This window comes from Athene cunicularia (assembly GCF_003259725.1).
Source record: "Athene cunicularia isolate RWA chromosome 5 unlocalized genomic scaffold, athCun1 chr5_part2, whole genome shotgun sequence".
Classification (NCBI taxonomy): Eukaryota; Metazoa; Chordata; class Aves; order Strigiformes; family Strigidae; genus Athene; species Athene cunicularia.
Genome location: NW_020799102.1, coordinates 6,760,367 through 6,776,807, shown reverse-complemented (window position 1 = coordinate 6,776,807; position 16,441 = coordinate 6,760,367). Strand labels below are relative to the sequence as shown.

Below are 16,441 nucleotides of genomic sequence, written 5' to 3'. Positions count from 1 at the left end.
GCCGGCGGCGGGGCGCTGGCCGTGGTGCTGAACCGGCGCGGCCCTGGCCGTGGTGCTGAACCGGCGGGGCTCAGCCCTCCCCGCTCGGCGGTAGCGTTACTTCGGGGGTCGCTGTCAGAACTGACATCGTTTGGGCTCATTATCAGAACTGACCTTCCCCGAAGAATAAGAAGAAAACAAAACAGAGTCCATATTCTTCCAGAAGACCCTGGTCGATTCGTGGATATTTTCTTTAGCTCAGTGAAAACTGGCAGTACAAGCCCAAGTCCCTGGGCAATGACCCAACCTTTCCAAAGTCTCTGCGAGTTGGGAGAGGAAGGGACATGGTTTCTTTTGTTAATCAGAGGCATAAAGATGAGAAGGAACAGATGCGATGCCACAGGTAAATTAAATTTAGGACCGTGTTTTTTAATGTACCTACCAACTTCACTATTACATTGTCCCCTCAACAATCAATACCTTTGCATTAATCTGACAGCCTTGATTGCATTACCTATGCTTTGGCTGCATGTAACACATACAGAAGAGTGAAACCAGCTTCCCTGCAGCCTGGTTCATGATGAGGCAAATGTCATTATGCCCATCTGCTTTCATATCTTGTACCTGCATTGCCAGAGGGATCTGTGAAATGAATCTTCCTCTGTTGTGGCTTGACATGCTTGTCTTTTTATTATATTTAAAGCTCTCTCTGTGACAAGCTCAGAAAGCTTTTTTACTCAGAAAGCTCTTGATGCAGCCTGTAAGTTGTTCCAGGAAGAAACAAATAATATTTGAACATGACTTGCCCCTGTTTCTTGCTTGATGTTTTTAAAAATTATTTAGATTATAGACCTTAAATGCAGTGTAACATAAAAATCTACCGAGTACAAGATCCTACACTACAATTCTATATTTCATACATGCTAAGCAGTCTGTTGTATTTGAAATATCACACTGATGGATTTTTCATGTCTTTTCTGGGAGCTGTGCACTTCTAGGAAAAATACCCCAGCCATGGCATCACCAAGGTTTTTGTCTGACAGGCTTGTCTTAGAGATTCATTCAGTCTTGAGACAAGAACCATATGTTGCCCAGAAAACAGCTTTTCTTACAACAGTCCTCTTAGAGGAGATTCAAGATGTTTTGTAATTGCAGAAGATCTTAAACACTTTTCATAAGATTATCAGAGATAGTAAGACCTGGGCAATGAATAGCTAGAATGCCTTACAATTTCAGGGAAATACTTATCCACCAAATACACTTTTTGTACATTACATCTGTTAAGTACTGGTTTTGCTGCATAGTGTTGCCGGTGATGTGTTTTTACCCCAGAAGTGGTTGCATTTCATGAGGAAGAAGGTGTTATATAATAATGTATATTAATGTATGAGGTAGCAGCATGCCTTTGTGATGAGAAAGGCCAACCACATACTAAATTGTAGTAGCAAGACTGTAGACAGTAGGTCAAAGCAAGTGATTCCTCCTCTCTATCTGGGATGAGGGATACCACATCTGGAGTTCCATGTCCCATAGAAGAAAGGCATTGATGTGCTGTAGCAGATATGGTGGAGGGCTGCCAAGATTCTCAGGAGGCTGGAGTACAAAGTTATATGAAGAAAGGCTGAGGGAACTGGATTTTTTCAGCCTTAAAAAGTGAAAGGGCAGGGGAGATTGGTTCACTGTCTACTAGTACTTGGTGGGAGGGCAGAAAGAAGACAGAGCCAGATTCATCTGAGAAGTACACAGTGGGAGGACAAGAGGTAACAAGCACAAGCTGGAAGCAAGGACATTAAAAAGAAAAAAAAATCTTTTACCATGAGGATAGTCAAACACTGCTTAAGGAGTCCAAGAAGACTGTGGGATCTCTACCTTGGTGATATTCAAAATGCAACAAACACAGCCGTGAGCAACTTGCTGTGAGTGGACCTGCTCTGAGCAGGAGGTTGGACTAAAAACCTCCAGAGGCCTCTTACAACCTACATGATTGATTAATAGGAACAAATTGTCCTTTCACTGCTGAAGTCAATGAAATTAAAATACTGTAAATAAAACATATCTCAGAACCTCAGTTTGCAAAACACTTTTGAATCCTTCTGGATGAAAATGTACTACATAAATGCAATTTGTTGTATTTAATTATTGTTTAAATAGACAGCACTTATGTCAGTCTTTCCATTCATGGTACCGAGATGATAGAAAATGCAACATTATAGTGCTGTCTAGGAGGAAAAAGCTCAATTAGTTACCAGTTTTCTTTGGTATTAAAGCCATATACAGGGCACATCTCTGGGGAGAACCAACAGAACCTTTAACATGTGAATCCAGTTCATCCCTGAAGTAGAGAGGCAATTCTGAACGCAATATATCAGTCTTACACCCAGGGTGAAGTTGTTCCTATAACTCTTTGACCAAGAACCAGAGCTTTGCCCCACACATAAGTCAGGTTTGGTCTGTAGCCATGCAGGGCACACAGCTTGCTTTGAATGGGGGATCAGAGCCCTGCGCATGAAGAAGTTAAAATGCTGAGCAGTGGAAGGAACTGTCAGAGTACACTACAAGGCACAGGGGGGTGTGTTGTAAGTGTGAAGCTGTGCGGTTGGATTTAGTAATTAAGCAAATTTAAGGCCAGAGCTTAACAGCACTAGCAGACAGAGGTATGGCTCATTCTTAGTGATGGAAAGTGAGGACACGCTGGGGCATGAGCAAAGCCTGACTGTGGGGACATCAGACAATAGGCAGTAGGCAGACCTAGTCTGAGTCTTTTTTAATAGGCTTAAGTGATATTTCTCACAGAAGAGCCATGAAACTTGGAGTGTGTTCCTTGAGTCCCATACAACAGGTTAAGTACTCACCTCAAATACCTTAAGTGCACGGGACAGTGGTGAAGTCTTGGCTCCCTTGAGCATGAAGAAGAGGTTCAGCATGGCTCTCCCATCCTTCTCCTCAAAGACAATGGTCTCTGTAGACTCTGCAGCATCAGTGGCTGCAGCTGCAGCCTCTCTTTCCTTCCTGGCATCTTCAATGAGGCTTTGACGTCTACCAATGAACCGCGGAGACTGAAGGCAGAACAGAAATAAGTAACACTTCTGACAGAGCTGTAGGGGAGCTCACAGACATTGCTGGTAGTTGGATGAGGTGTGACAAATGTGGCTCAGCAGAGGAAGAACGGGAATGTTGTACTGTCTTGCCTGGCTTTGTAGAGGAAGATCTGGTGATGGCTGAGGCTTTAGAATGGAGCTTTTTGAAACGTGGTGCTTCAGGAAAAAATCTGTGTAAAATAGGCTTGTAGCATGACTGGAGAGTGGGATTCTCCCCTCACCTTTCCTAGCAACAGTTTTCAATATCTTTCAAAAAAATAAAAATTAGAAACAATTTTACTCAGTTTTCCGGTGTCTGATGAACTCAAGTGAAGTAGCATTAGATAAACATGAAGTCATCTGAGAAAAGATACACTATGAGGGACAGCTGAAGCTCACAGCTGTACTCTGGCCAGGAAGCATGAACTGTTTGCAGGTGTATTAGGAGGGCAGCTTAGCTAAACTGCTCCCAGGATCCAAAATGACATTTTCTTCTGGCATTAAGTAGATGCTTACCTACTGAAATATAATTGGACCTGCATCCATATACCCCAGAAAATAAATTTCTCCCACTGATCTACAGATTTGTTTTGTCCCAACAAACTCATGCAGATTTCTGTTACTTATAATTGCACCTAAAATGCTGCGACCCTGCGCCTGGGGTCATGTTAGGTCACTCATTCATATTTCTAGTGAACTACAAACTATTTCAATCACTTCTATTTCTTTTGTTATACAAATGGCTCATATACTAACTTATTTGTTCTTGAACTTTTTACAACCAGTTTTCCATTTAGAAGCAGCTCAGCTGGTTCCAATTTTCTGTGTTCAATACCCAAACCAGATGACAATCCCTCGGAACTTGCTAAAAGAAACCTGGGGTAGCGCTGAAGAAGGAACAGCATATAAAGTGGGACTGACTGCAGTTTTCCCTCTGATTACATTGACAATATCTGGAAAAGAGATAGATGCTAACCAAGCAGCACCTTCCCTACCTTGTGAAAATTTGAAGACTATTTTCCTGTTCAAAAGACAGCCTGCTCAATTGCTAAGCCCTTTTTTCTCTCCGATTTTCAAAGCCCACCATCAGTAACTCATGTTTCCTGTGAAAATCCTCTTGAAGGATTTAGTGATGTAAAGCTGACATTATAAATGCAGCCTGGAAAATGCAGCACGTCTAGGCACCAGCCCACGCATTTCTAGCCGTCCTTTTGTAAGAAAGATTCCCCTCTGAAATTATATTGGCTGATCCTCAACCCCTTTATTCCTTGTGGCACAGAAAACCACTTTCTAACAAATAAGCACATATTGCTGCTTGTCTAAATTGATGGTATTCATGCCCAAAGAGAGAAGACATCTAATAAGTATCCTCAGTCATAACTTTAAAAATCTTGTGAGCATGTGCTCAGGCTTAAGCGTGTGTTTTATATCAGCAGTGTGTTCAAAGCCAAGCCAGTGTTTACTTTAAAGTGCCTGCAATAAGCAGGGCAAACAGCCTTGTGCTCACCACAGTGACTGGGCTCCGCAGTGGTCCCCAGCCAGGCAGTGCATTAGCTCAGGATGTTTTCGTACACAGTGCCCCAGGGTGCAGAGGGGCAGCAGGATTTTATTTCTGGGGTGGAGCAGGGGAGAGGAGAGAAATTAGAGCCCCATGTTTAGGCTGTAAATCAGGTTTAATATCTGACTGGAAGGCATTTAAATAGCGAGTAGACTTGTGTGGCTGCAAAGCTGCACCAGGAGAGGTAGCCTCGACCAGTCAGACCTGTGTGCTGGGACTGGGTGGCCCCAGGCAGGCAGAAGCAGGGGGCGTTCAGTCCCTGTCAAGGCGTCCTGGTATGTTTTGGGTGGGTAAATATTTAAAAAAAAAAAAAAAAAAAAGGCTGAATTTTGCTTGGGAGCACTGCCTGCTGCCTCCTCTGCCAGGTAGAGGCTGCCCATCTCATCGTCCTCTCTTCTGCCCCTCATATTTACTCTCATCAGGGTATTACCTCCTTTTGCTGGAAATTAGGAATCTGGCATATAAACTAACCAAACTGATCTCTCATGATAAATGCCTTCCTTTCTTTGGAAGGCGCCTTTACATGGTATTTCCGAATTGCCTTGCAGACTAGCTCCCTGAGTGTATATCTAGCAACAGCGAAAACTTTAATTTGATTTTGCAAAGCATTTATTTGCCTAACCAGGGCCTGAGTCTGATATGGTCATTCACCTCTCATGAAGGGTTAGTTTGCCCCTCTTATGAAGTATTAGTTCATTATTCCTTCTTCAACTTTGCTGCAACTCAGAGTGCCCAGCCTGAGTAGTGTCATTAAAAATACTGTGTTCTGAGTTAAGGCACTTAGCTTTTTCTTTTTTCTTTTTTTTTTTTTTCCAGGCTCATTATTTGCAGCAAGCGGGATGGATTTTAAAGACTACTTCCCTCCCTGCAGCGTGGGGACAGTAACGCCCCACCGCTGCTTCCCCAGGCTCTCCTTCCTGCTGGTTTGCCTCCAACTGCTGTCTCCTGCCTGGCTCTGCTTGTGTGCTCTGTAACCAAACCGTGCTCCAGCTACAGTCCCAGGGTGTCTTGTAAAAACTATTAGCAGCAGAAAAACTAAATATATAACAAAAGGCTTTTCCGCAGTGTGAGTTTGATGTTTGGCTGGCACAGCTGACATGTAAAAAAACCTGTCAGTGTAGATGAGTTCTGGGATCGCAAAGGTCCAAAGGTCTTTTTTTTCCCCTCAGTTTGCACAGTTTCCCCTTCAACAGGGCGCTGGTCCCTGGTGATTAACAGAAGGGAACACCTCAGACCTGCCAGAGCTGGTGCAGTGCTTAGCAGGGACTGGGTGGCCGATAGCCCACAGTCACGCTGACACCGCAGGGGCTGGGGACAGCGATGTCACATGCAAATGCAGAGTCATGCCTCTTGCCTGGTAGAAACCAGCAAAAGAGGTGACAGGGTTGTGGAGATCTCCTGTGCTAGGTGAGAGCCAAGAGCAAAGCCTTTCACACAGCCCACTCTCAAAGTGATCCTCACAGGGCTAAGTTGTTGGTTTTTTTTTTTTATTTTATTTTTCTGAGAATTTCCATTCAAAGAAGGGACGCAAAATTGGGCTGAGGTTTTACATCTACCCCAGGCTGGAGGAGCTGCTCACCCCAAGCAGGTTGCAACGCTCCTGCCAGCACACCTGGTAAGCCCAAATTCCTCTGGCCCCATTGTTGAGTGGCCCATTTCCCATCAAACATGAAGCAGCACCCGAAGTGTGTAATAACCAAACACTCTCACCTTCTGCAGACAGCAGCAAGCATCACAAATACTAATTTGATGAGCAGCCTGGAAAATACCGGGTTTTCAAGAACCACTTAAGTGTTCATTATTTTGCCAGAATGAAAACAGTTGTGTGAGAGGGAAGCCTTCCTTGTTTTCCATTTATTAGAGAAAGCAAGCTTACCTCCTTGTTTCCTAAATGTTTCCCTTCCTTTCCAGCACACTCCACCCTCCGAAACACCTCAGGTGTAGTGGTGGATTTTACCGAGTCAGAGCACCACACAAGGTTAAGAGGAGAGTGGATAAAAGAGGCAGGAGGAGTAGGGGAGGGAAATGGGGAGCTCTTGGTGCTGGAGTCACTCTGCAGACATCTGCCAAATACAGCTCTATTCCCAGATTTCCTCCTGCCAAGCATCCTGAGGGAGTCCCCTCCCAGTGCACCCATTACCACCAGCTGCTCTGGCTCCCCCAGGGTCACCAGCAGCCTGGCCACATCTCTGACCCACAGGACTGTCCCATGCCAGGAGTCTCCAGGCTCCTCCTGCCTGCCCTGGCATTTGGGTTAGGAGGTCAAATGTCCCTGTTCCTACAGCTAGTCCAACGGGTTGGCCTGATTTGGCTTTCTAAAGGCACTTGAGAGCTCAGAAGGAAGTTTTCCTCTCTTTTCCCTGACATATACAGAGCTGGTGTGTGCAGAAGCATTCCCAGGGCTAAACCCAGGGCTGAGACCACATCAGGGAGGTCTGGGAACAGAAACGGGGGAAGGATGTGCTGGGAGAGAGCGAAACCGCAGACACAGCAGCAGCGAAGAAACTGATTAAATTGCCTGTGCCTCGTATGTTGTCTGAAATAACAGCCACACTTTTTCATTATGCTGGAACAGGTGAAATCTCTGCAGTTATTGCCTTGAAACCAGGAGAGCATTAAGATTTTCAAATTGCCTTTCACGCTGGGGATTCCTTGTTATTCCTGCCTTAGGTATATGGGTTATTGACCTTGCTTTGGTTGGGGGGTGGGGGTTGCATTAGTTCAAGCTTTCATCCCCCTTAATGTTTTCATTTCACATGTACCAGTATGTTGAGAGAACTGTTTGGGTAATTTCCCTTTGCCAGCCTGGAGCCCGGAGGCGTCCATGTGAGGGAACTCTGATAAAGGCAGTGTTGGTCCATCTATCCCTGCCTGCCTCTGCCTATAGCTATGGGAGAGGCTGCAGTTTTCGGGAGGGGGGAAGAAGTGGGGTAGGGTTGTCTTACCATGATGGCCTCAGCTTGCTTGGAGTCCAGCTCTGACACCGCCCTGCGGAAGCCTTTGGCTGCAGAGGTGGAGATGTTCGGGGTTGGCATCTTTGCTCTTCCACAAGCTCTGCTCTCCGCTTTCCAGCTCCTTGCCAGCTTTTTATAGGGCAGGGCTGACGTCAAAGACTCTTTCAAATCTTCTCTCCCCCCGCCACCTCCCCATCACCACCTCCCTCCTTTCTCCCCCTCAGGCTGAGAGGAGGAGGGGACGTGAAGGAGAGAAACGTTTCTGTCCCATTAAATCTAATCGCTACAAAGATTGCAGACACCCTGCCTTCGCAGACCAGACTCTCCCCCCACCTGTTTGCCTGTGCCCAAAAGATTTCTACTCTGTTTTTTTCCCCTCCCTTCTTCTTGATGGAGTTCATACTTGTGCTGTGTTTCAGTCCAACACATTTGCTTTCCCAGATTGGGAGTTGCATGAAAGGATTTTGATCTGTGAAAGGATGAAATAAAAGAAAGGAAGAGATTCAGCCCTCTCTAGCCCTTTTTTCCCTTGTTTGCTTTGTCATTGAGGCAGTAAAGGAATAGGAAAATAACACTGATTCCCCCAAGGCATCTGTGGGACTGGATGCTGCTCTCACATACAGACCTCCCAGCACCCAGCTCTCGCAAACACTGTGCATTTCAGCGCTCTCCCACCACCTCATGTCTTGGTTTGGCCATGTGACACTGACAGCAAGATGGCAGAATCAGGCCCCTTTAGTGCTCAGAGATTAAAAAGGCTTTAAAGAAAATAAGCTGGAAAGACCCTCTCAATCCTGCCTTCTTGCAGACTTTGCTCTTCTTGCAGACTTTGCTCTTCTTGCAGTAATTCCAAAGATACCAAATTCCCCAGGACAGCTGGGGCTGTGACAGCAGGTGACAGCTCAGGACCCATCCTGGGTCTCTGCTTTGATGTGAGTAAAAGTGGCCTTTTCCTCCCGGGGGATTTGCAGTCACTCTTGCACCCCAAACAAGCACCATGGGAATGCACAGTCCTGCTTTGTGTGAGCCACCGCCATGCTGAGGACAGGCCACCGGCTGGCACAAATCCCTGCGGTGGGGAAGCCACTGGTGTTTCACTGCCCGACGGCCAGAGAGCTCACCCACAACCTTGCCGACGGCAGCATTGCTTTGGAAGACGTCTGCTGAAGACACCTGGTTAGCGTTTGTGGCTTGTCTTTCCAGTGGGGGGACAGCTGAGTTTGTGCCAGCGTGATGATGACTTCTGTAGTGCCAAAAGCCCTGGGGGATCAACATCCCATTGATCTCCTCGAGGCTGCAGAGCTCTTGATGTTTGCCATCTCCTGCAATGCCGCCAGCCCCACCAAGGCTCCTGGGGAAGCCCCAGCTGGCTGAAGGTTCATGGAAGTTGAAACTGAAGCAGCTGACAGCAGCTAAAGATTTGGTCCAGCAGTGAGCCAAAAGTAATTTTAAGTCAGGTGGAGCAGCTTCTCTTATTGCAGGAGCTGAGGACACCCTGCTGTTTGGTACAGTGGAAACCAGAGGAAGGGGTTAAGCAGCCATCAGGGCTCCTCTCTCCCCAGTCTGCATCCTCTGATGTGGTACCTCAGCACACCAAGTCCATCCCTTGCTTTTCCTTTAATTTCATCCCTAATCCCCTCTGAGTCTCCTAAGCCTCCTATCTGCCCTCTGCTAAACCCTGGATGCTCAGAACACAAGATAAAAACCCACCAAACTGATGGAAGGTAACTGTGCCTGGTGTTACAGGATCTTCTCAATAAACATTTTTGGGGCAGGTCCCAAGTCATCCCTGCTGCGCAGCAGCTGGGCAAGGCACAGCATTACAAGCTCAGTCACCTCCTAGCTGCTGGGGTGACCTTGGGGACCCCCTTACTGGGGGATACAAATTAGCATAATCTTCTGGTTGATTTTTTCTGTGCCACCGGCTGAGGTGGCCCATGGCAGCTGGACAAGCTGGGCTGTGGGGAACACTGCTCCGAGTTACCCACGCTGCTGCTTTAGCCAGGCGTCCCAGCTGTGCTTGCTGCAAGCTGCACCTTTTCACAACTCTTTTGAGACTCTTTTTTCCAGCAGGTTCACAGAACAGAAGGTCTTCAGCGTTGCTTCATGCTGCCACCAAGGCACCGCTGTCACACAAGGAGTGGTGGCTGTCACTGATGTCCAGGGTCCTTGATCTGCTCAGGAATTGGTTGCCTCTTGGCTAAGGCAATGGAGAGGCTGGGGATGACTGAGACAGCATTCATTTAAAACACAATCCAGCTCCTGCTGAAGTTAGTCTTCCTGTGAAATTTAAGATGATTAGAATCTCATGAAAATTGCCATCCATGCTGTCTCATGTTTCCATGTTCTGTCCTGACATTTTTGAAGCAAGGCTTTTCTCACAGATCTCATAGACAGGACTTTCAAGCACTATGATGCCCATTTCTGTGCTGGAACATTTCTGTCTCAGAGCCACAGTGTGTGAAGAGGGATGCCCACCCCAGACAATCCTGCAGAAGTCAATCAATCACAGCAATCCATCCTGATTTTTACCCCGCAAGAGATCTGGTCCTCTCCAAAGACCAAAGGGAAAAATTCATGGATTTTTGTGGGATTTTATCTTCAACACCCTTTCTGATATAGGGGGGGGTTAAAGATAAACAGTAGGTCAGTAGACTGTCAGAAACATCTCCTTCAAACAAGCAGGTGTCTGTCCTGGGTTACAGCAGTGTCTTGCCTTAGGGAGACTGAATCCACGCTGCTGTTAGTGCTGCCTAGTATGCAGGAAGTAGATCTCCTATGGAAATATATGAGTTAAAAGCAAACTGAGACCATATTGATCACCTAAAGATAATCTGTGAAGACTGACAGGAAGAAGAACCAACTCCAAACGAGGGCACAAAACTAAAGCTTACATATCTATCATGTTATACATCAGTGGAGAGCCCTCACTGGGGATTCTGTAACTCCATTAATGCCAGTAAAAGAAATACATAAAGCAAGCCAAGAAGATGCCTCTCGCAGCCATTGCCTGTTTGCTTTGCTGAAGAAGTTGTCCTGTGCAGCTTCACAGCCACACGTGGCCGTTTCACACGGTGGTGGTGTTAGATAGTCTAGGGTGAAGCTGCAAAGGTGTTAAGGGCAGAAAGCTTTGCCCTTTAAGCTAAGTACTCAAGAAATGTCGAATTAAAACTACTCAGAGACTTTGCTAGTGCGGTACACTGTTACAGTATGAGCTTTGTCAATGAAAGGCCTTGCCAAGATTGGGCCAGCTTCACTGGGATTTCATTTGGGAGGGAAAAAGGGACTTGGGTAGGATGAGAGTTACAAGAATTGCATTTGAATATTTTTATCAAAGAAACTTTTAATTCTGGATGAACTCTTCTGAATTGTGTTACCTTTAAAACAGCACGTAGAATATGGAATTTCAGCATTTCTTGTTTGAGTTTTTCAGTTCAATTTTAGGACAATGACAAAATTCAAATTATTTAATGAATTTAATCTTTTTTGCTTCATACTGTTCTCTTACCTTAAAATCAGAAAGAGAAATCATTTTGCTAAGCCTTTTATTTTTGGTAACTGACTTAATTTAAAGGTCTCTTTAGAACAGCATTTGCCAAGAATGATAAACCTAAAATCAGCCATCAAAGCAAGTTCCGGTTATCCAAATTTGCAATTAATTTTCTGAAAGGATATGTAAAGAATTGAGAAAACTGTAAATTACTTTAATAAATATGGGAACAGAACCAGTCACTCAGCCTTCCTGCAGGCTGTAACATATTCAGAGATCACATATGAAGGCTCTTCTGGCAAACAGTGGCTTTAAAAAATGTCAATAACATCAGAAAACTTTTCAAGACTATTGTTTGAATAGATGGAATTTCTTTGAATATTTTTTCTGTTTTGGTTTTGTCTCATTAGGTATTTAAGCTCACCAGTTCTACTTAGTTATCCCAAAGCCCTTGATTTTTAATCCCTCTTATTTATATGGATGACAAACTAGGCATACAACTCTTTTCTTCTTTAAACCCTGCTAATCTGTCACTGACCATCCCTGTCTGGGATTGTATGGACACACTCTCCAGCACAGAGGCTCCACATAGCCCAAGTGTAGTCCTGCTTTCCATGCAACTGAGGGCAAAACTTCTAGATTGCCCTGAGTGATGGTAAGACTTTCTCCTTCTGATAAGAGTGGTTGATTGTCCTGTCCTGGAGGACCTGACAGAGGAGGTGAGCTGGGATAAACCACATGGCAGCAGGTTCTCCTTTTGGGCAGGAGGGTGAACAGCAGGTGGGCATCCTTCAGAGCAGTGTTATCAGCATAGCTGCAAGAGGACATTGCTTTTTTCCAGCCGGTCCAGTGCAAAGCTCCTTAACTCATTTTTCACCTGTGTGCTTCCCAGACAAAGTCCTAGCTTTTTGGAAACCACCCACAGCTTGGATATTTCCATCTCTTTGTGTGTCTAAATCTATAAAAAACCTGTTTGGGTCCATGTTTAAGTTCTACTGCTATCAGACATGACTGCTGGGGGGTTTAAGCCTGTTTGGTTAAACCAAGCCAGGCTTCTCTTAGCTCTTGTCATGTTTGACTAACTACCAGATTTGCTAATGAGGAAGAGGAGCCTTTAGAAAGCTTTATGAAGGAAATACAACAGATGGATGGGTCTTCATCACTTCTTTGTTTCTCACACTCCATCCCCATGACCATCTTTGAATGTGTGTGGGTGCCATGTGTATCCAGCTGTGTGTTTTAAGGGATTAATCTGACATAAAGCAGAAACAGCAAACACTGTTGGACACTGCTTTGCTGCACTCGTCCCCAGGCAGAAAAGCCCATAAACTGGGCAGCTCTGATTGCACCTCGCTCAAGAGTAAAGCAGACCCAAAAAGAATCCCGAAGTGGCATTAAGGTGCAGAGAGCTGCTGGTCCTCAGGAAGCTCATCTCACCTGCCACTGTATGTAGGACTGGTGGTGCAGAGAGAGGAGCGAGATATTATTTTCTTTGGGTGGATCCATGTGCATCTTCAAGCACTGTTTGTGATAATCACCATTCCCAAGCACCTCGTGCATGGGGACCAAGAGGAAAACCCCATCTGCCAAATTACCATCCCTCATTGTGGGAGCTGGAGAGATCTCCGTGCAAGAGTCTGTGGTCTTGATACAAGTCCCAGCGTGAATGAGTGGTAAAAGCACTTACAGCCCAGCCTGGCAAGGGCAGGGGTCTCCCCGGCGGCCCAGGGACCTGCAGGGACAGTGTTTGCACTGTGAGAGTACCCCGCCAAGGGCCAAAGGGATGGTGTACGCTGGTGTGAGGGTGAGCTGCCACCCCCCATCACAACCAAGGCCACCCCGATGGCCATGTGGGGTGCCCAGACCCCCCGTTGCTCTTGCTCCCACCCACCCACTCTCTCTCCCTCTTCCCCTCCACAGCCTGAATAATTACAGTCTGCCACATGAAGCAATTACAGGGGGGTTAACCAGCTCCATCAAGAGATTTTTTTTTTCTCTTCCTTTGCAGCTCCATTCAACATCCCTGAGTGCCACAAAGGAGTTTAATAACCCATAATGACACCTCAGGCCTCCCTTCACATTATTGCAGTCTCCCTAGGACTGGGCAGCGGAAGAAGGAAAAAAAGGTAATTAAAATCCTCGTCTCCCTCTTAACTTTGCAGCCTCCTATTATCTAGAAAACACTGACTTCTGTGCTCATGCTCTCTCACAACTGATGAGCCCAGGGGAAGCAGAGCTGCAAGCTGCAGAGATGTGTTAGCTCTTCAGTAAGGGCAGCGAGATGTTTTCTGCCACCCTGGGAAGAAACCTCTGCCAGATCAGATGGTTCTGCCCCTCCATTCTCCCCACTGCTGAGGTGACCACTGGGATATGAAGAGCCCCAGTGCAAGGGTTGTTCTCCCAGCCAGTGGGTAAATCCCAAAGCAAAATCAAAAAAGCTAACTGCGTTTTAAAAAAAAAAAAAGATATAACTTTCCTAGAGAAGATGGAGTAGGGCTGTGCAACTGCCTCCAGTGCCTTTTTGCCTCCGTATGTGCCCGTAAATTTTCACAGCATAGTGTACAGGATAGATCTGCTCCGCAGACACAAACCAATGACTTAAGGATCAAGGCCAATACCCTCAGCAGCTAAACACAAAACTCTGTCTCTGAGATTTCACATTTCAGAAGGCCAGATCAGTCTTTAGCTAAAACTGAGAATATTCTTATTAGGCAAAATTGCCCTCCAACTCCCAGTTTTGAAGCATGGATCCACAACTCTGTTTTCATCTTCACATTCAGATACAAAATTTTGTACTCATGCTGCTTAAATTTTACCTCAGGACCCATTGAATCTCCTTTAATTGGTCAACAATGAAAATGCAATTATGGAAATTTTTTACAGCAATTAAGTTTTCAGAGAAAAATAACCCGATTTCCAGCAAAAAATGGTTTGGGGGAAGGGTTTTCAGAGGGAAGGGAGGATGATTGGATGGAGGGAAAAACTGAGCATCTCCCCAGGAACTGAGAATTTAACCCTGAGTTTTTGGAAGGAAAAGCAGCACGAGTCCCTCTCTTTTTCAGGAAATGGACCTGGAACAGCAAATGAAAATTCAGAAATATTGTATTGATGATTCACCTGCTGTGACAGAATCCAAAACAGCCATCTTGTCTCAGATCAATGGGGAAGCACTTAGGAGCAATTTTCTCTTTGGAAATGTGGGCAGCAAGCAGACAGTCAGGAGCATGTTGTGGAATAAAATGAATCGTCTCTTGGAGCATGACATCTTGTGGGGTTGTAAAATTCATTGCTGACCTCTCTGGCCCACTGTATTTCAATTCATAAACAACTTCTCATCAGGTCATTAGGGAATGTCACCTTTGTGTGGAAAGGTAGCTTATGCAACAGGTGTCCTCCTGCCCTACCAGTCCTTGTGATTTTGATTTATGTCTGTGATACCAAATAAAAAAAGCAGCAAAAGCAGCCCTTATGAGAAGGGAGGAAAGATTGAAGAGGAGTCTAGAAGCTCACAGAGAGGTGGAAAAACCCTCCAGAAACAATAATTATCATATGGAGATCTGGCACAGAATTTTTGAACTTTGAATTTGACAGTGAATTTGCTTTTCCGGGGAAGAAAAAAAATAAAAATAAAAAAGGGGTTGCAAAGGTAAACAACTGCCTGAAAACATCAGAAACATTATGACAAGAAAAATCAAATGTTCAGCACTAATCCTATTGCCAACAACCAGCACAGAAAACATGGGGCTGCCTTTCTGCCTGCTCACCACAGGCCCGCGAGCAAGTCGTTTAACTCACTACCTTTGTTTCCTGCCTTCTGCCTCGAGCCTGGTGACTGCTGTAACCTTCAGCTGGGAACAACCAGTTAACAGTAGGAAACAGATGCAGAAATCAATGGAAATATTTGACTCTTACCTCCTTTCCATCCTCCTGCCTGTGGTCTGACTGTCGATCAGGCCTTCACGTTGCTGAATATATGTGGAAAAGGGACTCGTGCTACTGTTTATTTTTATTCCAGACCCTTGGGAGTCCCAGCACTAAGAGGTTTGCAGTGACCTGGGTCCTGCAACTCTTTCTCTAGATGAAAAGAGAAAGATGAGGGCATGTCCCTATTTTACTGCCACATTCATTAAGTCCCAATCCTACTGTATTTAGTGATTCCTGAAAGTGGGCTTTGAGGCACTTCGTCTCTTCACTGCTCATGACCACAGTGTCTGGCCTGATGTGTTTAATCCTCTTCCTCATCCACCCATGTCATGGAATAAGACATAATTTATCTAACTCACAGCAGCATCAGAATGAAGAAAGATGATTCGTGGTGCAAAGTACCCAAAGCAAGTTCCCATCATCCTTTCAGAACTGGAAACACTTCACTCTGTGTTGGTGTGGTTTTAGCACAGCCAAAGTTGATGGCATGGGACCAGAAGGGACTTTGACCCATTGCCACTGGTCCCCTGTGGCTGTTAGGACCTGTAGTACAGTTGGGATGGATGTGGACCCCACATCAGCTGCTGGGCCATTCCCCTGAGTGCTGTTTTCCCCTTGATTTCCCACTCACCCACCCCTTGCTGCTCTAGCTGTGGAAGCAAATTATGGTAGAAGCAGCCAAGGATTTTCCATCAGTGCTTTTTCAGTGTCTGCTTTTCAAGTGTCTCCTTTTTCAAGAACATGTCACTTCTTTGATGTAGATACATCTCCTTTCCCCTCCTCCTGTTCTCTTTCTCATCTTCCATAACAGCAGCTACAGGTCAGCCAGGTGGACCAGTGAGATGCAGCTCAGTGCTACTTCTGCATGAACAGAAAATCACCGGCTTCTTACCCACTCATTTCCCTCTCTCCTCGGGCGCTGGATGATAAAAACCATGTGCCTATCAAACAAAAGGTCTGATGTGATTTTAGTATTAGGAGTCACACAAAGGGTCTCAGACCTATGAAAATGTCACCATATTGACTTCATACAAACGTTTATTCATTGTTCTGTTTATAGGCAGAAAGGCGTTTTGCATTCAGCATCGAATGGATGAGATCTCTCATGGAGACGCAACCAGTTATGAACTGGAAATTGTCACCAGCATTTCATCATTAAGTCAATGCTTTCCTACTGATGCATTCACTGCTAAGGATCTCATCTGTTATTCCTAACAGATACTCATCAAGTAAATACATGGGAAAGAGCATGAGAAAATATTTTCCTCTCCTTTTTAGAGGATGAATGTAAATTTATCACCCATGGCAAGGTTCATTCCACCCACCAGGCTTAAGAGGATGACTCATCAAAGCCCTGTGCTTCTCTTCTGGATCTTCAAGGTGTATCAACAATGTTTTATTGATCCACAATCATGGAAAGTAAAGAAAGAAAAGAGTCTGAGATCCATACTGGTACAAT

General features: G+C 45.4%; 1 protein-coding gene across 2 annotated transcripts in view; it reads right to left on the bottom strand.

The window, feature by feature from the left end:
• The window catches only part of TH (tyrosine hydroxylase), a 21,424-nt gene extending 13,762 nt beyond the window's left edge, over window positions 1-7,662 (bottom strand). For both annotated transcript variants that reach the window (XM_026850579.1, XM_026850580.1), the window contains exons 1-2: window positions 7,560-7,662; window positions 2,832-3,035 (exon numbers count right to left, since the gene is read on the bottom strand). In XM_026850579.1, coding sequence (XP_026706380.1) covers window positions 2,832-3,035; window positions 7,560-7,649 — 294 coding nt within the window. In that variant the 5' untranslated portion in view covers window positions 7,650-7,662. The remainder of the gene's footprint in view (window positions 1-2,831; window positions 3,036-7,559) is intronic.
• Between the last annotated feature and the right edge of the window lie 8,779 nt (window positions 7,663-16,441).